The sequence below is a fragment of the Nicotiana tabacum genome, chromosome 19 (genome assembly GCF_000715075.1).
Source record: "Nicotiana tabacum cultivar K326 chromosome 19, ASM71507v2, whole genome shotgun sequence".
Taxonomy (NCBI): domain Eukaryota; kingdom Viridiplantae; phylum Streptophyta; class Magnoliopsida; order Solanales; family Solanaceae; genus Nicotiana; species Nicotiana tabacum.
In genome coordinates, this window is record NC_134098.1 from 15,102,400 (window position 1) to 15,128,226 (window position 25,827).

Consider the following 25,827-nt stretch of genomic DNA (forward strand, 5'->3'; position numbering starts at 1 on the left):
CTGCTTCTCTAAGTGAACACATTTTTGTAGTTTGAACAGGAAAGAGGACATGAACCTTCAGCAGTGGAGTGCTACATGAAGCAGCATGGAACATCAAAAGAAGAGGTGCTTTTGGAGCTTCAAAAATTAGTAAGTAATGCATGGAAAGATATAAACAGACAATGTATGGATCCAAGAGAAGTACCAATGCTTATTCTCATGCGAGTTCTCAATCTTGCACGTGTGATAGATCTCATTTACAAAGATGGAGATGCATTTACACATTCCACTACCAAGCTCAAGAACATCATTACTTCAATATTGGTTGATCATGTTCCATAATGCAACCATGTTAGGGTCATCTGATATCATCATTTATACCTATACATAATCTTTACACAAATAGCTGGCCTAATTCATATTTATAGCATGTATACATAAAGTATATTATGATTATACACGATTATATATTTATTATATATTCGCCGATAATTTCTAATTTAATCGGTTAGGTGTGCAACTATTTAGGTTAATTCTTCTTATAACTACACCTACTTATTTACTAGTAAATTTGTCCGTATCCATTACCAACATCAACGTCAAATGAAAATTTACTTAGATTGAAGCAGAACAATCTATTTTTCTAGTCTACCCAAAATTGTTTTTTTCTATACATAAACATAATATTTGACAACAAAAATAATGCCGCAAATGGCTTTGAGTACTTGCTTAATCCCCGAGAAACTAACTGTGAATACTTAGTTATCTCGTAGCTCGTTATATCATCTCCCATATCTAGGCATATATCAGACTAATGAATCCTAAATCATAACCTTATTCAATTGTATCTCCCGACACTACTAGAAATTCGGCAAAAACCAACCAAGGTCGACCGACCGACTTTGGTTGGTCAAAAAACCGATCAAAAAACCGACCAAAGTTGGTCGGTTTTTCAAAATATTTTTTTTAATTTTTTTTTTTACGAAACCGTCCAACTTTGGTCGGTTTTTTTTGGCGCAAAAATGCGGGAAACTATTTTTGAGTCCCGCGAAATTTATGTTTCAAGAAACCGACCAACTTTGGTTGGTTTTTCAATTAAAATAAATAAAAATTAATATTTAAAAAATTGACCAAAATTGGTCGGTTAATTCGGCGGGTCATTTAAAAAAACCGACCAACTTTGGTCGGTAATTTTACTTTTTAATAAAATCGACCAACTTTGGTCGGTTATTTTCGTGCGAAAATACAATTAAAGAGTATAAATCAAATAAAAGACAGTCTTAAAACAAAATGTACCAATGGTCTAGTGGTAGAATAGTATCCTGCCACAGTACAGACCCCGGTTCGATTCCCAGATGGTGAATCTTTTTATTACATAATTAAAATACCGACCAACTTTGGTCGGTTTTTTTTGCAATATTTGTTTTTTTGAATTTAATTGACCGACCAAAGTTGGTCGGTAATTTCTGACCAACTTTGGTCGGTATTCCTTTTCGACCATAAAAATACCGTCCACACATAAATGGTCGCGTTTTGATCGATTTTTGACCATTACCGACCAACATTGGTCGTTTTTTTGGTCTGTTTTTAGCGAATTTCTAGTAGTGCGAGCCTAAGCTAAGCTGTGATCTATAACTAGCTACATGTCCTCTAGTCGTTGTTACCCAAACTGAGAATATGTCCTCGCCAACATGTAGGAAGGAGAAGAAAGAATATCAAAATCCTACTTCATGCCTACAGTACGAAGAGTGAATGAAAGAAGGGACCCCTTTCCTAAATTCCTTTATAGCCTCTCGCTTATAGATATAAAACTCTACGTATCCATAAATAAGATTCTACTAAGACACTGCTCATGACTCGTAAGATCTGTGAACCTAGTGCTCTTGAACCAATTTATCACAATTCAAATCTCAAAATGTTGTGATGATACCTAACCCAATTCACTAGGTGAACTAACCATCACAAATGTAACCACAACACAAGAAAATCATGTATATAAGGAACTAAAACATGAAATTTATTATAAACTACCCTAAGAATTGGTATCACAAATCGTCACCAACTAAGAATAGGAATACAATACAGATATGAGAAAATATACCATCTCTTTGAATATATATAAACTGAAATATAGGTTCCTAGGCTACGAGAACAACTAGATCCTGATAACTGAAACATTGATATATCTTCATGCTCGCTCATGAACTCCGTGACAACTCAGCCCCAAAATCTGCATGCAAGAAGTATAGTATGAGTACAACTTACGTAATGTGCCAGTAAGTATCAAGACTAATCGCAACGAAGTAGTAACAAGGTTTAGTCAAAAGATACTCCATAAATATAAATTATGTAGTTCATAAATATATACTCCCTCCGTTTCAATTTATGTGAACCCATTTGACTAGGCACGGAGTTTAAGAAAAGAGAGAAGACTTTTAAACTTGTGGTGTAAAATGAGGCACATATATTTTGTGTGGCTATAAATCATTGCATAAAGGTAAATTGTTTCCAAATAGGAAAAGTGGTCATTCTTTTTGGCACGGACTAAAAAGGAAATAGGCATTTTATTTTAAGACTGTCTTTTATTTGATTTATACTAAAAAGGAAATAGGCATTTTGGGCTTATATGTCTTGCTTAGCCTCAAATTGACATTTTACTATGCCCTACCATGGCCACAACCAACATGCAATAGCTAAATCCTCCCGAGTCTAAACTCATCAACAAAACATAAGCATCTACTTCATCTAAAAAATGTACAACATGAAAGATCCCTCAACATGATCCTAACTCGAGACTGCACAACATATCCAGAAAAATCAAGCACCCATAGTCCTTTTTTCATCCCAAGCAACCCTTCTCGTAACATTCAAGACATATGAACACATCCCGTAGTCACCTCATATTCATCATATAGCTATCCAACCACTCACCGAGCCATAAATCCCGCTCATAGGGATACTACCGGACATATAAGCCCAAAAGCACATGCTCACACAATTGGAACCACCAATCCCAAGCTACGGTCAAAACTTGGCCTCAAGTCCTCCAGACTGACCTATCACCCAAAACACAGAAAGCACGTCTCGTACCCTATCCATGGAATCACAAGTCGTCGGTGAACAGCCGATATTGAGTGCTCACATAACATACGAGTGAGTGGAAGAAATTCAAAGAGGTACGCTTCAAGCTGAATCAATTTCGCACGATAAGGAAAAAAAGATGGAATGTTTATCCTAAATTCCTTGTAGCCTCTCGAAGATAGGTATGGACGTCATCATACCGATTTGCAAGACTCTACTAGAATCTTGCTTATGACTCGTAGAACCTATGAACCTAGGAACCTAGGGCTTTGAAACCAATTTGTCACGATCCAAAATCTAACCAGTCGTGATGGAACTTAACCTAACCCGGTAGGTAAGCCAAATATTAGTAAAACACAGTTTAATAATGAAATTAAGAGTCAAAATGAAATAATTGAATCTTTATACAACTCCCCAAGGACTAGTAGTGCAAGTAATGAGTCATTGAGTCTTAGATTTACAAACTGAAAGAAAAAATGATACAATATATGTTTGAAATATACATGAACAGAATCCCAAATCTAAAACTTCCAAGAACTAGTGGTAGCGAAACTGGAACATGAGTACATCTTCAATGCCAGCTCCCGCCATACACAGCAACATCAACTCCAAGATCTACACGCAAGGTGCAGAAGTGTAGTATGAGTACAACCGAACCCATGTACTCAATAAGTATCCTAACTATCCTCGGCGAGATAAAAGAAGCAAGAACTATAAATGATACTCACCAACACCTGTACAGTTCATAACTTCAACCGTATAAAACAAATATATGATCAAATCAGGAAAATCTCAGATATAACCGCTTTGATGCCTAAAAATGCTTTGTTTTAAAGTGTTTTACTCAGTCAAGAATCCAGCATATAAAGAAGATATACAAGTAAATCAGGTAAACATTCAAAGGATTAACAAGTAAAGATGAAATGCAATAATCACATATCAGTCTGTTGCGGCGCGCAACCCGATCTAAATAACAGTAACCAGCTCTCCCATAGCTCACATCAACCAGAAACCCGTCGGTTTCTCACAATTCGTATGTACACCATCAAGAGTGAAACTTGAGAGGGTGGCCTTGGGGGGATGGATCTTTATCCACGCAAAAGCAAGACCAATTCAACGTGCTACCTGCCATGCTTGGTCACATGCGCAATATCATAATCCACCCAGCGTGGTCACAGACTCAACGTGATGGATTCGCCCAGCGTGGTCACATGCTATATCATAATTCACCCGGCGTGGTCACATGCATATCAACACAATCCGCTTGGCATGGTCACAGGCATAACAACACAATTCGCCCGACGTGGTTACAGTCATTACAACATAAATTGCCCAGTGTGGTCACAGGCATAACAACATAATCCTCCCGTCATGGTCACAGGCATAACAACATAATCCGCCCGACACGGTCACAGGCATAACAACATAATCCGCTTGGCGTGGTCACAGGCATAACAACATAATTCGCCCGGCATGGTCACATGTGTCTAGTACAAATCATATCACACAGAAACACATGTATGTGATTAATAAATATTATATTTCATGCTCCTGGACTAGTATAATAACATGCTAAAGTGTAGGCATGTGCAAAGTGTGCTATCATAGCTCAAATCGGAAACTTCATCATAGAAATAGCAATTACCAAGTTTATTCAAAGAATTACCCTCTTTGTAGACTCAACCATGGCTCAAATAGTTCATAACAAGGTTACAAATATGAGAATCATTATAGCTTAAATTTTAACAATAAATTCTAAGCATTACATAGCCTATGCACTACTCCGAGCATGGATAAATATCCCGGTGCTCGCACATGGGCTCAAACCTCACACGTATGCGTACCCATATCATGTAGCTATCACAAATAACTCAGGCAACTAGTGCCTCAACCAAGTTTAGATAATATACTTACCTAAAGCAAGATGAAGAAAATACTAAGAAAGCCAAACAATACTCTATAAGTGCCATCCCACACAAATCAACCTCGGAACGGCTCAAAATTAGCCAAAAGAAACTCAAAAATATCAAATAAAGCCAAAGGAAACAAACCCAATTGATAAAGGTCGAATCTTTAATCAAAATCTCAAAGCCAACCAAAAAGTCAAACGCACCTCAGAACCCAACAAAACTTACAAAATCCGATAACCCATTCAATTACGAGTCAAACTATACTAATTTCACTAAAATTCGACTCTGAATCGATGTTCAAAACTCACAAATTCACTTTAGGCAAGTTTAGACAAAACCCCTAATTTCTCTTTGAAATTCATAATCCAAATGCCAAAATCTAAGATAGATTCATGAAATATAATCAAACCTGAGTCAAAAATATTTATCCCAGTCCATGTGGTGAAATCCCTCTCCCAAGTTGCCCAATATCGAGCTCCAAATCTCAAAATGTGAATAAAATGACCAAGCCCTCGAAATATAGCTTCTGCCAAGGCATCTTCGCACATGCGACATCCCAGCCGCTTTTGCAGAGTCGCTTCTATGACAAAACCTATGCTTCTGCGGAAAAAACTAATCAGCCGACCACTCACACCTGTGGATTTCCTTCAGCTTCTACGCAACCATAGGTGTGAAGCAAGACACGTTTATGCTCTCCATCTAGCTTCTACGCCCAGGGCCATCACTTCTGCGACGCCGCAAATGCGCTCAAGTTTCTGCATATGCAGTGACTCCAAACTCAGTCTCTTTTCGCGGTGCGACTACATTTTCTCTTCTGCGAGCATCGCACCTACGCAACATCAACCGCAGGTGCGAAACACTAGAATCAGTTGTAACCAACACCTTCACATGGAGGAAAATTGTCTGAAACACGTCCGCTACTCACCGAGCCCCTCGGGACCCCGTCCAAACATGCCAACATGTCCCAAAATATAACACGGGCCTACTCGAGGCCTCAAATCATACATAACAACATCAAAATCATGAATCATACCTCAAATCAAACTCTATGAATTTGTTTGAACTTTTAACTTCCAAAACTCATGCTAAACCATATCAAATCAACCCGTAATGGCCTCAAACTTTGCACACAAGTCCCAAATGACATAACGAAGCTTTTTCAATTCCCGAAACTACTATTTAAATCTGATATCATCAAAGTCAATTCCCGGTCAAACCTATTTACTTTCCAAACTTTCAAATTGCCAACTTTCTCTAATTAACGTTAAAACCCTCAAGAAGCACCCAAATGCAAATTCGGGCATACACCCATGCCAAAAATCACCATCCGTACCTAAAGGAACCATCAAAACTCCGATCCTAGGTCAAATACACAAAGGTCAAACTTGGTCAACTCTTCCAATATAAAGTTCCCTAGTTGAGAATCATTCTTCCAAATCAATCCCAAATTACCTGAAAATAAAAACCGACGATTCCAAAAGTCATAATACATAATATGAATCTTCTCAAGACTTCAAACTGCTGAACGGAATGCAAATGCACAAAATAACCAGTTGGATCGTTACACCTAGATTCAGTTGTGATAGTATTATTATCCTCCAATAAAAAATCATATTATTCTGTAAAGATGTCAAAATGACAAATGGATTAAACCTCTAGAAACTTGGTTCAAAGGGCTATGATTTTAATTTTTGGATCATCCCTAAATTATTTATAGATTGGGAGAAATACTCTTATGAAGTGAGGGTAAATGCAAAAAGGTCTCGTTTCAGCAATTGAAATCCTTAAAAACTTGCTCCAAATACGCTGAAACCCACTCTCGAGTTACCTCTAAACCACTCCAATAAGTCAAAATACCCTATATGGAGTTACCAAAGGCTTAAAACGCGAAGGAAAATGTTACAACACAAAGTCAACTCTCAAGCCAAACTCTTGAACCTTAACCTTCTAATTATCATGCAATAGCATAGAATTGCACCCGAGATCACCAACCCCTAATCCCAACATACATAAAAGTCCAAAATTATCTTATGAAACTAATGGAACCTTCAAATCACAAGTTCAGACTAGTTTACTAAAAATATTAACTTTGGTTAACTCTTCTCAACTTAAGACTTCAAGTTAGGAACTAAGTATCCCAAATCACTCTGGAACCTCCAAGAACCCAAGCCACTCATACTCGCAAGTCATAAATCATGAAACAAACCTACGAAAGTATCAAATCAAGGAGATAGGTACTAAAACTCAAAATGAACAGTCTTGATGGATATATTCTCCCCCGCTTAAATATATATTTGTCCTCTAACATGCAAAGAGTTTTTCAGAAACCGTCAAGAGACTGTGAAAACTCATCATCCACATCCTCACAGGTGGTCTCATGCTACCTCCATTCAGATGATACCATTAGTACACCTATAACGACCTGCACAAATATTTTGCTTTCTAGAACTCGGTTCCCATATTTGAGACTTATCAATTATCATACATACTTTTCCTGTTTTATGACTTGCGAGCATATTTGGTTTGGTTTCAGAAGGGTTCAGGTTGAATTTGGAACACTTAGTTCCATGGTAGTGGTCTAAGGTGGCTATGTTTGACTAAAGTCAATACTTTGCGTAAACCGCCTTGAAATCGGGATTTGAAGGTTTCAATAAGTTTATATGGTAATTTTGAACTTGGGCATTTGTTAGGGTCGAGTCTCGGGTAGTCCGAGAGCGATTCTACGCCTTATGTTGAAAGTTGGAAACTTTGAAAGTCTAAATGTTAGAAAAGTTTGCTTAAATAGGAATCATGGGAATTTGGGCTTGGATGTGTATTTTAGAAGCTCGAGAAATTTTATGGGTATTCGGACTTAGGCATATGAGTTGGAGTCGGACGAGGGGCTCAGGAGTGAATCGGACGCTTGCAAAGTAAGTTGATAGTTCTTAAGTTTGGATGTTGGAAGAATTGAATGTTTGATGGCGATTATCATCTTTTGGTGTTTGGATTGGCATTACAAATATTGGGACATGTTTTTAATAGCTATTAAGGCTCGTTAGTATGATTAGATGGAGACCTCGGTGTCTCGAGTGAGTTTCGGACCATCTGGAGCATGTTGAAGTTGGCAAATTTTTGGTAATAACTAATGTGCTTTATGATCGCAAAGCAAGTCACGCGATCGCGGAGAAGTGGGCTAGCAGGCGAGCTTTTTCTCTTTATGCTCGTGTGCAAGATGTTGCGTTCTCATAGGGATGGGGGCAGGAGCATCATGTTCGCATGCATGGGTTCGCTTTCACAATGGTGTGGAGTCAGTTAAGCTTGGCAGACTTGGGCATTACGTTCGTGAGAATGTCTTCGCATTCGCGCAAGAGGAATTCTGGGCGAGGCTGGTTTGGCCTTCCCGGTCGCGAGGGTACTACCACGATCGCGAAGAGTAGTACCTAGGTATAGTATAAGTTTTGTGATAAGGACTTAGCTCATTTTATCATTTTTCTCTCTTGCATAGGTGATTCGGGGTTGATTTGAAGTGCAATTTTCATCATCTAACATAAGGTAAGTGATTCTAACTTGTTGTGACCTAAGTACATGGATTATACATGGAAATTAACTGTAGTGATCCGACTGTTGTTTTGAGCTTACCATACCTTGAGTAGATTCATGATGTATTATGACTTATGTATACGATTAATTTCGATATTTGAGAGGTTCTGGATATAGTTGGAAGAGTGATTCCCAATTTAGAAGCTTTAAGTTAGAAAAGTTGATCAAGGTTTGACTTTTGAGTAAACCACATCGGAATCTTTATTTGATGGTTTCAATAGGTTCGTATGGTAATTTTATACTTAGAAGTGTATTCGGATATGAATTTAGATGTTCCTAAAACGTTTTGGCTCTATTTACCGAAAGTTGGCAATTTGAGAAATTGAAGAGTTCATAAGTTTGACCGGAAGTTGACTTTGATATTATCGGGGTCCGGTCGATGTTCTAGAACTTTGGCTAGGTTTATTTAGTGTATTAGAACTTGAGTGCAAAGTTTGGTTGTGAAATAAAATATCTAAGTGTGATCCAGACGTGTTCGACGTAGTTAAAATGTTTGAAACTCAAGAGAATAATTTTGATCTCCGATTTGTGGATTTGATATTATCTATGGTGTTTTGTGTCTTTGGGTAAGCTTATATAATGTATTTGGACTTGCTGGTATAATCGGGTGGTGTCCCAAGGGGATCGGTGTGATCCGGGGTAGTTTTAGACCATTTCTATGTGTTTTTTAGCAGCTGGGTTGCTGGTGTGTTGCAGTTTATCACGATTGTGGAGTTAGGCTTGTGATCATTAGATAAGGATCTTGGTCAGCTGGTATTTCTGCTTCACGTTCGCGGTCCAGGGGACGCATTCACGATGTGTGGGGGCTGGAGCTTTATGCTCCGCGCTTGCATAGTTTGGCATACGTTCGCGAATAGTTAGAAGGAATGCCTCCATGTTCGCGTATCAGTTGTTGCCTTCACATAGGGTCGAAGCAGGGGGGCTCATTGGCTTTCGCGTTCGCAAATGGAGCTCGCATTTGAGGTGTGTTGGGTTGTTGGCTTCCACGATCGTGGGGCCCAGACGTGATTATGTAGAGTATTTTTCAGGGGCAGTAGCATATGTGCTTTGCGAACGCGAGGTTTGTGTCGCGTTCGTGAATGGTACTTCTGGACAGATTATTTAAGATGTCATTTCGGGACTTTTACCCATTCTTTCATATTTTGAGCCCTAGACATGGAGATGGGCTATCTTTCATAGGGATTTTCATACAAGGCAAGAGGGTAGGTGGCTTCTACCTATTTATGATTATATTTCAAGAATCTACATTGATTTCTAGACCTAAAACATGAAAATTTGTAAGGAAATGTGGGATTTTTATCTGCACTTTAAGAATGTATTTTGGGGGTTTTGACTATCAATTTGGACCCGAATTGGAAAATTAATTATATATTTGGTACTTGACAGTGGGTCATCGAATTTTGGTATTGGTTTCGGATTTCGGATACGTGGGTTTGGGTTGACTTTTTGGAAATTCATCAACTATCGAAGCTTTATGATTTAGGATTGCTTCTTATAGGATTTTTGATTTCTTTGGATGATGATGGGCTTGGTTTTGCGTGATTGGAGGTCTAGAACGAGGTTTTGATGTAATTTGAGGTTGATGATAGTCCGGAAAGAGGTAAGTCTCCTTGCTAACCTTGTTAAGAGGGAAACCTCTATGATTTGACTTGATTACTATGTGTTTAACGTATTGGGGTAGTGTATATGTGAGTGTATATACACGTACCAAGTTTATATTATTTCCGGGGTAGAATTGAGAAACTTTACACCTTGTTTTGATTATGTGCTCATTTTGATTCATGATTTATTTGGCTTATATGACTACATTCGCTCTCTTATTCATGCTAGAGATCATGCGTAGGTTTTTGATTAATTATAAAGGCATTGGAGCTTATTCTTTACATGTTGAATTACTTGAATCATCCGTAGTCATATAGATTCTATGAGCACATATCCACATAATTATTATTAAGTCCTTGTGCATTTCTTATCTATTAATTCTTGGGCATATGCATACATATTATATTTGAATACTTGATTTGGTCTGAGATTCTAGCACAAAATGCAAGGTCGTGCAGTTGAAATACAATTATGACATAGGACATGATGAGGGGATATTTGATTATATGTGAATTATCAAGCTCTTTTTTGTACTTGGATTTGGTACCATCCCTCCGGAGTCAGGTGATTACCCATGTTACCTATGAGCCTAGTCGATACATGAATTGTGTATCGAGTCGATATATGGATTTTGTATTAGATTTCAATACATGAATTTTGTATCGGATTAAAGGTAATACACAGATATTATATCGAGGCACATGGATCTTGTACCGATTATGGTAAAATATAGTGTATTGAGCATGCATAGACATCCTTGATTCATTTAGAAGCATTTATTTAAATGCTAAATGTTGCATGTCACCTAAATATGCTAGCTGAGAGCCTCCACTCCGTTGATTGAAGCATGCCATCTTTAAATACCATATTTGAGCATCATTATGATTATCTCTTGAATTGGAAGAGCATGCTTTATATTTTTTGACTGTTTGACATCTTTGATACCTGTTGTTCATAAGAATAATTATTGTTTTAGTTTCAGGCTCTATTATTTATATCTGTTCTGTAAGTATCTTGATGCCTATAGTTTCGCTACTGCTTTTTCGAGGTTAGACTTGATACTTACTGTATACCGACGATGGTATACTCTTACTATTCTTATGCACATCATTTTGTGCAGATCATCAGGTGGTACTAGCGGAGCCTCTTGTTGAGCCTAGACGTTCGGTCAGAGACTTGGGACGAGCTGCACCTCATGGATTCGTTTCGTAGTGCCTGAGTCCCTATTCTTTTTATCTCCTATATATTTTCTTTCCCTCAGACTGTTTCAATTATGTATTCAAACTTCAACTTATTTAGTAGTTGGTTGTGCACTTGTGTCACCTAGTTCTTGGACCCTGTTTTAGTCTTGTTTGGACCATGTTATTATATCAGATATTACCATATTTTGAGATTATTCATGGCTTTATTTATGATATGACTTTGTTAATTAAAGAAATCTTGACTACATTTTGTTGATTGTGAGTTATCTTGCTTAGCAAGTATGGCTAGGGGTCATCACGGTCTAAGGTGAGATTTTGGGTCGCGGCATAAAATAGAAATTGGTAGAAATTGTTTAATATATTGGGATTTTTGTTTGAACCATAGAATTTGGTAAAAGAAGAAACTGACCATGAAATTAGACATGGACTAAAGAACAAATTATCTATTTGAGTTCGTGGTGCTATGAGTAATATTTATTTCAAGAATTTTAGGAATCGGGGCACGGGCCCGGGGTTGACTTTAGTTGATTTTTCGTGTAGGGTTGGGAATTATTTTTAATTGGTAAACTATAGGTTCTTAAGTATGTTTTGACTGGTTTGAACGTTCTATAATGACCCAACAAGTCATTTTGAGTTCTAGCCTTTTATTTTGTATTTTGAGACATTGAATAGCTCTATTTGATGATTTACAACTTGCATGAGTGATTCATTTTTAACTCCGGAAAGTTTAAATGCGATTTTTCAAAGAAAACTTGATTCTAGAACTTAAAAGTTACTAGTGTTGACCACGGCCAACAATCTTGGTAAACGGGCTCAAATTAGTGTTTTAATGATTTCGGTAGGTTCATATGATGATTCAGGACTTGTACACATGTTTGGTTGGGGTCCCGAATGACTCGAGGCAATTTCAGCGCTTATTATAGAAATTCAAAAATTTGCACTTATGAACTTTGAAATCTTTGAGTTTTGATATGTGATCATTGGCTCTTGATGTTATTTTGATGTTTTGAGATTACGAGCGAGTCTGTATGAGGTTATTATATTTGTGTGGATGTTTGGAATAGGTCACGAGGGGCTCGGATGAGTTTCAGATTGATTTTGAAAGTTTTTATTTTGCTGGTGTTGCAGTCATCGCAATTGCGATGATCTGTTCGCAAATTGGAGGTCTGCAATTGCGAACAAGATCTCGCATTTGCGAAGTATGGGCAGGGGTGGCCAGCTTCGCAATGGATTCGCATGTGCGACCCTCGCAATTGGAGGTATGTGTCGCAATTGCGACTTCTATGTGTCTGAGGCCACTTTGTAACTGTGAACAAGAGTTTGCAATTGCGACATCTGTAGTTGGATAAAAATAGGAAATTGCGGTATTAGCTCATTGTTATTCCATTTTTTGAGACCTGGACTTTGTGGGAAGAGATTTTTTGAAGAGAAATTTCTATCCATCTTCAAGGGTTAGTATCTTTAACTTATTTTTGGTCAATTTATATCTCTTTCCATATATTTTCATCCCTAAATCTAAAAATTCATATAGTAAAATAGGAATTTTGGGTTAAACTTAGGATTTTTGTATTCTAGAGATCTTGACCTCGAATTGAGGTTGAATTCTCAAAATAATACTACATATTTGGGCTCGGAGGAGAATGGGTAAATCAGAATTTTGTCTTGATTTCGTATTTTGACCAAGTGAGTCCGTGTTGACTTTTTATTGATTTTTCCATATATGATAAAGATTGAACTTTTTTTATACTAGGATAGTTTTTGAAGCTTGTTTTGACTTATTTAAGTAATATTTGAATAGATTCGGTTGTTTGGAGACTTGTGCTAAAGGCAAATCAGTTTTAAATTGTTGATTTGGTTCCGGCAGAGATAAGTATCCTGAATAACCTTGATTTGTGGGAATTAGGATATAATTGGGTCTATTTTTTATGTGCTATATGTGTTGGGGAAGCGTATATGCAAGGTGGCGAGTGTATATGTGTTTGATATGGGTTAAGCATGCAGGTAGAACTAGCATATTTATGTGGTGTTATTTGTTATGTCTGTCATGATCTAAATTGGTTGTAGAACTCTTGATTGTTTTATTCATGTTAAAAGCTATGTTGAGCTTGTTGAGATAATGGGCATTAAGACTACATGGACATTTATTTGACTACTTATGCAAAATGATGGTTATTTTTTCATAAGGCATACTATGTTTAATTGCTCATCTTGATGTTGTTGTGCTTCCTACCTTTCTTGATATTGTTTCATATGTTTATGCTTGGTGAGGAAGAGTGAATTGTACGAAGGGTATTTTCGTACTTTTGAGGAAGAGTGATTATGCACGAAGCATATTTTCATGCTTTATTATATTATTATTAATGCACGAATGGTGTTTCAGTGCTTGTGAGGAAGAGTGAATATGCACGAAGGGTGTTTTCGTGCTCGTGAGGATGAGAGTAAAAGCATGAAATGTGATTCTTCATTTGATTGATATCTCTTATTCATTATTTTTGCTATGCAGATTGAGGACTTGGCTATGTTGTTTCATGGTTACTTTGCAAATTTCTTGGGCTTGAGTTGTTGAAAAAGACTCGTTTGGTGATATTTTGAAAGTATAGTCATTATATTCTTTGGTTATTTCTTATACTGTTCCTCGTGTCATTACTTCTTGCTATTTCACTTGTCATCTATTACGCTATTGTACTTTCTAGTTCCTTCATTTTCTTAATTGCTATATGTCTTGTTATTCTCTCTTGTTATTTAACTACACAGGTTTGTATAGTAGGTGTCTTGTTTTAGCCTTGTCACTATCTCGTCGGGGTTAGGCTCGACACCTATAGAGTACATTGGGCCGGTTATACTCATACTATACTTCTGCATTTCTTGCGCAAATTCTGGTATCGGATCCAGTGGCGTGCAGAGGGCCGACTAGCTTGCTTAGTTGAGGAGACTCGAGGTAGTACTGCACTCTCATTCGTAGGCCTTGAAGTCACATACCCATTAGATTCTCTCCTACTTATTCGTACCAAACAGTGTATTTATCATTTAAGACATTGCATTTAGCAACTCTACAGAAGATCATGTACTCAACGACACCATTTCTGGGAGGTTTTAAATGAATGTTGGTTTTAGTTTGGTTATACATTTCTGAGTTTTATACTTTATTATGATATTATGTCATTTTGTGCTAGAGCTTTATACTTTATTATGATATTATGTCATTTTATGCCTAGTTTTGTTTCTTTATTTCTGCTAAGTATTGGCTTACCTAGTAAGTGATGTTAGGCGCCATCATGACTTCTTGGTTGAAAATATGGGTTGTGACAAGTAGATATTAGAGAATTAGGATACCCAGGTTTCACGCATCATGAGCAAGCTTGGTATAATCTTGAGGATCAGTGTGGATACGCTTGTACTTATCTCGAGAAGCTATAAGGTTTTAGGAAACGTTGCTTTCTTTCTTTCTCTATCGTGCGACTTTTATCTATCCTAAAGTTTGAATCTTTCTTCTCTTTTTCTCTCAAAGATGGTAAGGATACGTACTTCAGCTGCAGTCGAGAAGAATCTGGAGCCTTGGGATGTAGCCACTACCAGGGATAGAGGCCGGGGCAAGGAAAGAGACAGAGGCAGAGCTCAGCCTAGGGCACATGCAGCGGTACCTACAGTTGAGCCTCAGCTAGCTACGAATAGTGAAGTTCCAATTAAGGTCAAGCATGTAGGGCCAACTCCGGTTCCAAAGGGGTTTATTGCTACCCCAATACTTCAGGATGCCTTGGTCCGCATGGTTGGCCTTATAGAGATAATGGTTCAGACCGGTATGCTTCCTATGGTACTAGGCATTTCTCATGACAGGGTAGGAGCTTAGACTCCCTCTACCCAAGCCCTAGAGCAAATGGTGCATGGATATTAGACCATAAGAGTGTTACCAATTGGGATAGTTCAGCCTATTAGTGGAAAGCAACTTGAGGTAAAGCCCGTGATGTCAGTTGATTAGCTGAAGAGGATGTATACATTCCAGAAGTTGTCTCCCCCTCAATTTGGCAGTGCATTTTCAGAGGATGCCTAAGAGTTCTTAGACTATTTCCATGATATCTTGCATAATTTGGGACTAGTTGAGTGCAATGGGGTTGATTTTGTTGTCTTTCAGATGCATGGTTCAGCCAAGAGGTGGTGGCAAAATTATAGGATAGGCAGGCCATCATGATCACCTCCTCTTACTTGGGCTCAGTTTTCACAGTTTTTCTTATAGAAGTTTATCCTACTAACTTGGAGAGATGATATGCGTAGTGAGTTTGAGACAATCACCTAGTATGAGATGAGATTTATTGATTTGGATCGTCATGCAGCTATCCCGATCCCTACTGAGATGGAGAGGGTGTAGAGGTTCATATAGGGGCTTGCTTATGGTATTAGGCTTCGGATAGATAGAGAGGCCGAGAATGAAACTTCTTTCACTCAGGTGGTTAAGATTGCTAAGAGCATTTAGCGAGTTCGTGGACAGGGGAGAGATGCGATATTTGATAAGAGGCCTCGTCATTTTGGTAGTTTTAGTGGTTCCTCGTCTGGGATAGGGGTTCTTTTAGTAAAGGCAATCCTATCAGGCTAGTACAAGCAGCACTCCAGGTTTCACATCGTACTTCAGATGGCCATGGTGCTTATAAAACTCATTTCGAGCAACCATCATTTAGTGCACCTCCAAAACAGAGTTCCATAGTAGTTATACGGGTCGTCAGGGACAATTTTGGGTTCAGCAGCTACGTTAGTAGAGGGGTTGCTATGTGTGTGGAGATTTGAGGCACGTCACGAGAGTTTTCCCAAAGTCGTAGAGTAGCATGCCATAACAGGGTACTCGTGCCATGATTCAGGTACCCATTGTTACCATCTGCCCAGACAGCTAGGGGTAGGGGTCAGCCAACTAGAGGTGGAGGCTAGTCAGTGAGATGTGTTCCTAGAGGTGGAGACAGGTTGTTGAGGATTAGCCCCGTTGTTATTCATTTCTTGGGAGACCCGAGGCGGAGTCGTCTGATTAGTCACCATATATGTTATCTCAGTCCGTCATAGAGATGCTTTAGTGTTATTTTATTTGAGTTCTATTTACTCTAATGTATCTTCATATTTTGCATAGCACTTAAGTATGCCTCGTGATTCTTTTGATATTCATGTCTTTGTGTCTATAGCGATTGGAGATTCTATAATGGTCGATTGGGTGAATCGGTCTTTTCTGGTTACTATCGACGATTTTGATACTGTAGTTGATCTTTTGTTGTAGATATGGTAGATTTTGAGGTTATTCCTGATATGAATTGGTTGTCCCTGTATCAATGTATCTTGGATTATCATGCTAATATTGTGACTTCAGTTATGCCAAGGTTACCTAGATTAGAGTGGAGAGAGACAGTTGGCCACTCTACGAGTAGGGTTATTTTATTTTTGAAGGTTGAGTGCATGGTGAGAAAGGGTGCTTGGCATATTTGGTTTATATTCGAGATGCTAGTGCGAAAATTCCTTCTATGGATTCGGTACTGGTTGTGAGAAAGTTTCTAAAGGTGTTTCTAGTGGATTTACCCGGCATACCGCCTGGGATATTGACTTTTGCATTGACTTGGTTCTGGGCACTCCGTCCATTTCTATCCTACCATACCGTATGGATCCAATACAGTTAGAAGAATTGAAGGAGTGGTTGCAAGATTTTCTTGATAAGGGATTCATTAGACCGAGTGTTTCTCCTTGGAGTGTGCCGGTGTTGCTTATGAGGAAGAATGATGGTTCTATGAAGTTGTGCATTGATTATCGACAGTTGAACAATGTTACTATCAAGAACACGTATTCATTGCCTCGTCTTGATGATTTGTTTGATCAACTTCAGGGTGCCAAGATGTTCTCCAAAATTGATTTGAGATCGGGCTACCATCAGGTGAAGATTAGGTCATTGGATGTCCCTAAGATAACTTTTAGGATCGTTACGGTCATCGAGTTCTTGGTGATGACATTTGGTTTGACTAATGCTCCAACCGGCTTTCTGGATTTGATAAACCGAGTGTTCAAGCCTTATTTGGATTCCTTTATGATTGTGCTCATTGATGATATTCTGGTTTACTCTCATAGTAGAGAGGAGCATGACCATCACTTGCGGGTTGTCCTTTAGACTTTGAAGGATCGCCATCTTTATGCCAAGTTTTCGAAGTGTGAGTTCTTGTTGGACTCAGTTGCATTCGTGGGTCATGTTGTGTCTAATGAGGGTATCAAAGTTGATCCTAAGAAGATTGAAATAGTTCAAAACTAGCCTAGACCTACTTCAACTATAGAGATTCGGAGTTTCTTGGGCTTTGTTGAAGGGTTTTCATCTATTGCAGCTCCATTGGCCAAGTTGACTCAGAAGGGTATCTCCTTTTAGATGGTCTGATAAGTGTGAGTAGAGCTATCAGAACCTTAAGGTTGCTTTGACTACAACTCCAGTGTTGGTGTTGGTCACATGTCTCGTATTTAGTCGACTTGATTTCATATTAAGTTGTGATTATATACATAAGTTAAGTGATGGTTATATAAATGTAATTGTAATGTGTTTATTCTGATTGAGGCGAGATCCCCAAGTATGATATGCACAATTGTAGAGTGTGAGACCTATACGCTTGCAAAGCCATAATTACATCGAGGACGAGACCTCCTTCAGGGTCGAATTTACTGGGAAAATTGTGGGGTGAACCCATGGTACGCATTTTTTTAAATTGGTATAATATTAATTGTTGACATCCATGCTCTTAAAAGATGAAATTGTGTAATTGATTGAAGGTTGAGTTATTTATCAAGAGAAAAATAGATCAATTTTTACTTAATACATTTTTTTCTCCTCCTTTTTAGTAGTGCACCCATATACTAGAAAATCTAGATCCGCCTCTAACCTCCTCACGATAAAGGTTACTTAAGATTATTGGGGTTAGGGCGAAATCTACAAGCATGAAATGAGGCACTGCCGAGTTTGAGGCCTCCGTGCTTGTAGAGCCACATTTATTATAATTTTCGTGATTTAGTTATTCAGTTGTATGCTATATTTTGCAATTTTGCTTTTGTCAAGCACTTAAGTTGTCAATTTTCATAATGTATATGTGCTACTTGTGCATTTTATGTTTTTATTAAAACTTGTCACACCACTTGGGGGGTCGTTTATTTGGAAATGAGTTATCTCAGGATTAATCATCTCTAGATTAGTTATTCCGAAATTATTATTCCATTATCCCATATGGATAAAAGTAACACTACAATCCCGGGATAACTAATCCTGAAATTAGTTATACCAGCAGTTTTATCCCAACTAAATGTGCAATAAACTCATCTCAAATATAATCTCGAAATTAATTATCTCTTATGCCTAGTACAAAACGAGCCATTAGTAGATAGTCTATGAAGTTCACTGAGTACTTTTATTTAGGGGTGCTTATTGGGCGGATCGGACGGATAATTATGCTTAACGGTTCGGCTTATCGGTTATCGGATTATAAATGTAGTACTTTGCTAGCCATCCAATAAGATAATGGGCGGATTGGTATCAGATTAATAATTATAGGGCGATTTATCGGCTAAACCAAATAGAAAATATTGAACAATCAATACAAAACGGATGAAGAATAAAAATAGAAAGTCCACCTTGATTCTACTCTTCAGAGATAATGTCTACCGTTTCGAGGAAAGATTCTCCCTTGAATCCATCAAGATAATGCGATACTCTTTTTGTTCTTATATCTAAGATCCATCAAACACCTTTGTCTCTTTTCTTAAATCTGTATCTTATTGATTCTACGGAGTTTTCGCATCGCTTGGTCTATGGCAGAAGCCAGAAAGAGGCTAAGATCTTGTTTTTAGGCCTTGATAATGCTGGCAAAACTACCACAATAGACTTTATTGCTAGAGAATAGAGTCAACTACCACAGTATTTTAATAGTACTTTATATATATATATGGGTAAAAATGTAAATATTAAAATTTTTAATGGGTTAACGGTTTACCCGATAAGAAAATTAAGTAATCCGCCCCCAAATCGTTAAACCGTTAATTATAAAATCTCAATCCGTTCACCATCTATTACTTCGATAATCCGATATCAATAAGCCAATAAGTTATCGCTTCGATTCGATTAACGATTTCGGTTCGATTTTAAATAGCTTTAGTTATAATTATATACTTAGGACCTTTTTAACATACTTTTTGGTTGCAGACACATGAGGTTCCTTTGAATCGGACAAACGGTCCAGCATAATAAATAAAATATGGTACCACTGTTACTATTCTGCTTCCGTTCTAAGCAACCTATATTGAATTGAACAAAGACATCCACACAAGTGCCATAATCACGTCAGACAATATTCTGACAGACTGCTACATTTCGCAACGTAAAGTTTGGTCCAAGAAAATATAAGTAAATAAATGAACAAAACTTTTGAGTCATCAAATACATTTCTAATTCTTCGCATAATGTTTCAAACTTCATATTCAAACTCAAGAAAAGAATGCACACGTCAAGGAAAGTTCCAATTGTTTACCAGTTCCACGTACAAAAGGTGTGACATATTTAATCATTCGATCCACTCTGTATTGCATGTTAACCTAATCATTTTTCCATGTCCCTTGATTGAAAAGCATGTTTGACGAGTCGGTAACATATGTTACAAATATAAATTGGAAATTATTTCTTTATACACCTTATCAAGATTTTAAGAAATCGTTACATAAGTACGAGGCTAACGGCTTACTGTCTAATTGTGACATTTAGGTGTGAACTCAAAGACTCAAGAACTAAGATTAAAATTGAATTCCGTCCATTTATATAGTTGTAAGTTGTAACCGACAATAAATTATACGCTTGACTATCTTTTCATTTTAAGTTGAATGTTCATTTTCTAGTCTGTTTTTCACAACGTTGAATGTTATGACATACAACATATATCGAGTGTGCTAACTACTTTCATATACTATCGAAATTGTGCTAAAAATCTATCATAAATAAAAGTAATTTCTTCTAGCGTCACCTATTTTGATAGTTAAGTCCAATTAACAAAAATCATAATCTTGTGATATTATCATAAAGCAAGATATTTACTGAAACAATAGTCAAGTAAGGAATGATTTTTATAGTTGAATAAAAAGGGTCACGAAGCTAGTTGACATTATCATATGACAAGTGGAGTATAGCGAGTGATTTTTTCTCGGATGGCTTGTGACAATTTATCTTATATTTATTGACATTGTATTATTGAATTTTTATATAATTAATGTAATTTAACTTGATGCAGAAAGTAACTTCCTTTATTTTCTACTTTAATAATTTCGATGAATTTATTACTCCATCTTTTATTGTCTTTACGGTAACCTGTAAAAAAAATATTAAACTAGAAAAATGATTTAAATATGCTTATAATGTTTGCGATTTGTCTTATATATGTCCTCCGTTAAGAGCCTTTGGCCTGTTATCTTTCGTCTCATCCTACTAACAGTTTTCCACCGTGAAAATGTTAATTTGATTGGCTACATAGGGGCATATTAAAGAGGTTCAAATATATCGTTGTGACGCTTCCACCGTGTCAACCAAAATCATTTTTTCACGATGAAAAAACCATTAGTCAGAGGAGCACATGAGACTGAAAAATAAGTGAGGACTCCTATGAGCCGATATATTAATGGAAGGCACTTTGAAAAAGTACTTTCAAAATTAAAGTATTTGGGAAACTTTTTAAAGAAAAAAGTGTTTTAAGTAGAAGTAAGAAACAATTTTGGGAAACAGAAAGAAAAAAAAATAGCTACTCCCAAAAAATATTTTTTTGAAAAAAATACACTTTGAAATATTTTTTAAAAGTTTGGTCAAACACTAATTGCTACTCAGAAGAGTCTTTCAAATAAATTAATCAAACACAAATTGTTTCTTAGCAATAGTATTTGTAAGAAAAGCACTTTTTAAAAAAAAATACTTTCTCAAAATAAACTGATTTTAGAAGCTTGGCTGAACAGACTATAAGATAAATTACAAACGTTTGGGGACAAATTTGGATTTTTTCCGATTAAACTATTACCGTATAGAAATTTTTCGCCAATATTGTCTCTTATCTTTGAGGGTAGGTCTATTTTGGTCCCGCAAATATAGCCCTGAGCATATTTAGTCCCTTAAGTATGCTAAAGTGGAGCACCTTTAGTCTCACTGACACAAACGCAAATTATCACTTTAATTCCTCATTTTTAGATAATGTCTTCTAAAATTTTGACCTTGAAAATATCCCATTATGTGCCAGTTTTCAATGAGAAAATGACACTGTATAGCCATTATAAAAATAATAGCCGAAAAATATATTAATTTGTATATACAACAAAAATAATACAAATTTTATATACTTTTTTCGCTACCAGATGTAAATAATTTCTAGCACGGGCTAAAAATAATAATACAACCTGGTTATTCGTTTGCTTCAATAATATGCCTAGAAGTGATCTTGGCAGCTCTATTTTTTTTTCAAATTTTAACTTTTCTTTTTGGAAAAATCAACCTAATTATATATATATATATATATATATATATATATATATATATATATATATATATATATATATATATATATATATATATATTTTATATATTTTTCGATTATTATTTTTGCAGCGGCTATATAATGTCATTTTCTCATTAAAAACTGGCACATAAGGGGGATATTTTAAAGGTTAAATTTTAGAAGACATTATCTAAAAATGAGGAATTAAAGTGACAATTTGCGTTATCCAATAAAAGGAGAGGAAACGTTTTGCTTCAGAGCAGAAGATTTGTTTCATGAATCAGAGTTGAGTAACACCGTTAGTTTTTGAACATATTGTATCGGTGAGACTAAATGTGCTCTACTTTAGCATACTAAAGGGACTTAACATGCTCAGAGTTATATTTGAGGGAGCGAAATAGACATACCCTCATAGATAAGGGACAATATTGGTAAAAACTCGAAGTTAAACCCAATTTTATAGAGCTTATATGGTTAACGGTCCAAGTTATGGTTTTTACAATATATAAACATTTCGCCTTGACCTTTCTATAAAACGGGGTATCCATATACACAAGTACACACCATTTGGTTTCATTCTCCACGAATTAAGTGACCAAACGAATCTGCTTTCATGGCTAAACTATTCCATATCTTCCTCATCTCCATTCTCCTCTTTCTAGTAGCTTTTCCGGCCACCGGAGAAGAAGAACACATATTTGGAAAATCAATAAAGAGAAAATCTATGGGTCTAAGAAAGGAAAAACTTAGCCATTTCAAATTCTATTGGCATGACATCCTTAGTGGCTCCAAACCAACATCTATGATGATTATTCCACCACCAAAAAACACAACCACAGGCTTTGGTCAAATGAATATGATAGATAATGCTTTAACCCTAGGACCAGAGTTGAGTTCCAAGATTGTTGGAAGGGCACAAGGGTTTTATGCTTCTGCTTCACAAAATGATGTTGGTTTAATGATGGTCATGAACTTTGCCTTTGTTGAAGGGAAATATAATGGAAGTACCTTCACCGTACTCGGCCGGAATTCCGTGTTTGAGAAGGTGAGAGAGATGGCGGTGATCGGCGGCAGTGGGCTTTTCCGATTTGCTAGAGGATATGTTCAGGCCAGTACTCATTCATGGGATATGAAAACTGGAGATGCTACTGTTCAGTATGATGCTTTTGTGTTGCATTATTGAGGTCTGCTGACTATATTTTACTCTAATTAATGTCTAGGTCCCATTTTTATTTACTCTTTGGCAGCTAGTCTTTTAAGCAATGATTGTTGTACGATCACACCTTTTTCCTTCATCTTGTCAATTGTCGTATTGGAGCTGGATTATTTGACCCGTTGATATTTGTTTCACAAGTCAATAAACAGTCGTATCAATTATCAAGCTTTTGTTACTTGATTTATTACTTGAATGAAGAAAAGTTTTGCTCATGTCTTAAAATCAATGAAGAAAGTGTTTAACCGTAAAACGATACAATTAAATTTATACGTGATTTATAGACAAATGAATTAATTTGATATTGAAATAATAGATGAATTAGACGAAAATATAATATACTTAGCTTTGAGATAAAGATAAAATAACAGAAATAGCAATTCCGAAAGCAAGGTTTTCGGGCACAGCAGCAATGATATCAATAAACAAGAAAATAAAATTATATTGAGCTTTGAATAGAGTGTAGCGTATGTTTGCTAGAAAAGACTCACTATTTATAGATGCACTTTGGGAACAAGGTCCTAGGATCAAATCTCTCTTTAATGTCAATTATGAGGACACATTGAAGAATGTGTAACGGCAGGCAGTGAATGTCATATTCCTTGTAACGGGTCGTGTACTTAATGTTGTAGAATATTCCTCATTGAATGCTACCGGGTGACAGACATTTATTTCATCTTTGTGAGTATTGTTCTCTCCGGTGACAGATGGGATCGTTGCCTTCGGTTTTAACTATCTTTCGTTTTCGGATCCACGTGTCACTTCCTCGTGCGATCATTTAATATAAATATATTTTAATTGCCCTATACAGATAGTCTCCCTGCTTTCCAGTGGCATAACTTTGTGTTACCAGGAAGTTGTTAGAAACATCTCTTTTGGCGGGAAATTCATTGATCTCCTCTGAAAAGTTTCTGATGGTTGATTAGATGCACGTCTCTCCACATTTAATGCCCCGAACACGCATCATCCCATGATTTAGCATCAGTTTTTCCGGTTATCGAGATAATTATGGACATGAGTTTAGCCGTGTATACCTTTACTTATACACATCAATCTCCTTCATTTACACTTCATAATACTCTAAATTCTCTCAAACTTCTTTATCAACTCATACTTTGTCCTTAACCTTTCTTTAGCTTTCTTTTTCGAGAAAAAATCCTTCTTCTGATAAAAAATGGCCTCTTCTTCCAGAAACCCTAGTTCTTCAAAGAACAAAGGTAAAACTAATGATGTTGCTCCCCCTACGGTAAGTACCACCATCCCAAAGAATCTGATCACTACCAAAGATTTTGAAGAGAAGTATCCTTCTGTTCACCCTCGTACGTGGGCTGTTAGTGTATACCCTTCTTCTATCCGTCCTTCCAGTATCCTTGTTGTGAAGGAAGTCTTCCATTATCAAGATTTGGACATTATCACTCCCGGCCTGGCGGAGCGGGTAACCTTACCTAAGAAGGGTTTTACATATTTTTACACGTTCACTTTGGGAGCGTTTTCTTTGAGTGGAGGGTTTGACTCCGCCATTGTGGAGTTCTGCCTCCGTTATCAGGTGTGCTTGGCCCAGGTAAGTCCTTCCGTGTGGAGGACAATTGCCACGATCCAAAATCCCACCACAAGCGTCGTGATGGCACCTAATCTCTAAGACTAGGTAAGCCGATTTTCATTACATTTCAAAGCCATTTTTTTAACGAAACCAACAACGGAAATAATTATAACAGTCTCCCAAGACTGGTAGTACTAAGTCACGAACTCTAACATAATACATGAAATGATCTCAATGATCGAATACTCAATATTGTTTGATTAAAAATTAATAGTACAATGAAATGAATTGACTCCAAGAGATTGCGACGACCAAGCAGCTCTACCTTGAATCCTTGCGATCACACTCTAACTCTGTCCAGGTCCGATACCTCCAATACCTGGCTCTGCACAAAAATATGCAGAAGTGTAGTATGAGTACACCATGGTCGGTACCCAGTAAGTATCAAGACTAACCTCAGTGGAGTAGAGACGAGGTACAGTCAAGACACTCACTAGTCAAATAACATGTACAATATAGCAGTATACAATAGTACTGGAAAATAACTAGCAATGATAACAACAAACTCAACCAGTGATATAACAACAAGGCAATAAGAACATCATAATTATTACTCAGGCGAATAAGGAACACAAGTACAATCAACAAGTCAAATCCTTCAAATATAAATCCTTCACATATTATTCTTTAAGATGAATATCTTTCAGATATACTTCTTTTGAATAATTATCTTTCAAATATAATTCTTTTCAATAAATATATTTTCAAGTAAAAGTCACCATGTGACACCTCATTTCACAATCATAAAAATTACGGGTCTCAGCCCACTTTCATATTTTTCACGGCACCTCGTGCCCATATTTCTATCACCATCACACCGACAACTCACGTGTCAATAATAAAATCATCATATTTTTCTCCGGCACCTCATGCCCATATTATTTTTATAACTGCACGGACAACTCACCTACCAAAATATCAATGTATATAAGATCCGCATGATCAATTTATTTTCAATAAAGTAAGGTTAAAAATCTTTAAATCAAGTAAGAAATCAACAAAAAGATAAGTTTATTTTAGAAATCGTTTGAGTGAGGAAAAATAATATTTTCATTAAAATAAAGCATCAGCTAAACTACTGATTTGGATATAGAATTTATTAAATTAAACATACTAAAAAAATTTCTTTTATTTAAAACAACTCAATCAT

At 36.7% G+C, this 25,827-nt stretch overlaps 1 protein-coding gene across 1 annotated transcript; it reads left to right on the top strand.

Moving 5' to 3' along the window:
- Window positions 1–22,384: 22,384 nt before the first annotated feature.
- On the top strand, window positions 22,385–23,203 carry LOC107802123 (dirigent protein 22-like). Its single transcript, XM_016625568.2, has one exon. The coding sequence runs from the start codon at window positions 22,478–22,480 to the stop codon at window positions 23,045–23,047; it is 570 nt and encodes a 189-aa protein (XP_016481054.1). The 5' UTR covers window positions 22,385–22,477; the 3' UTR covers window positions 23,048–23,203.
- Window positions 23,204–25,827: the final 2,624 nt, after the last annotated feature.

Bases quoted from the DNA above. Each gene is read 5' to 3' on its own strand.
- LOC107802123 (XM_016625568.2), top strand. From the start codon at position 22,478: ATGGCTAAACTATTCCATATCTTCCTCATCTCCATTCTCCTCTTTCTA.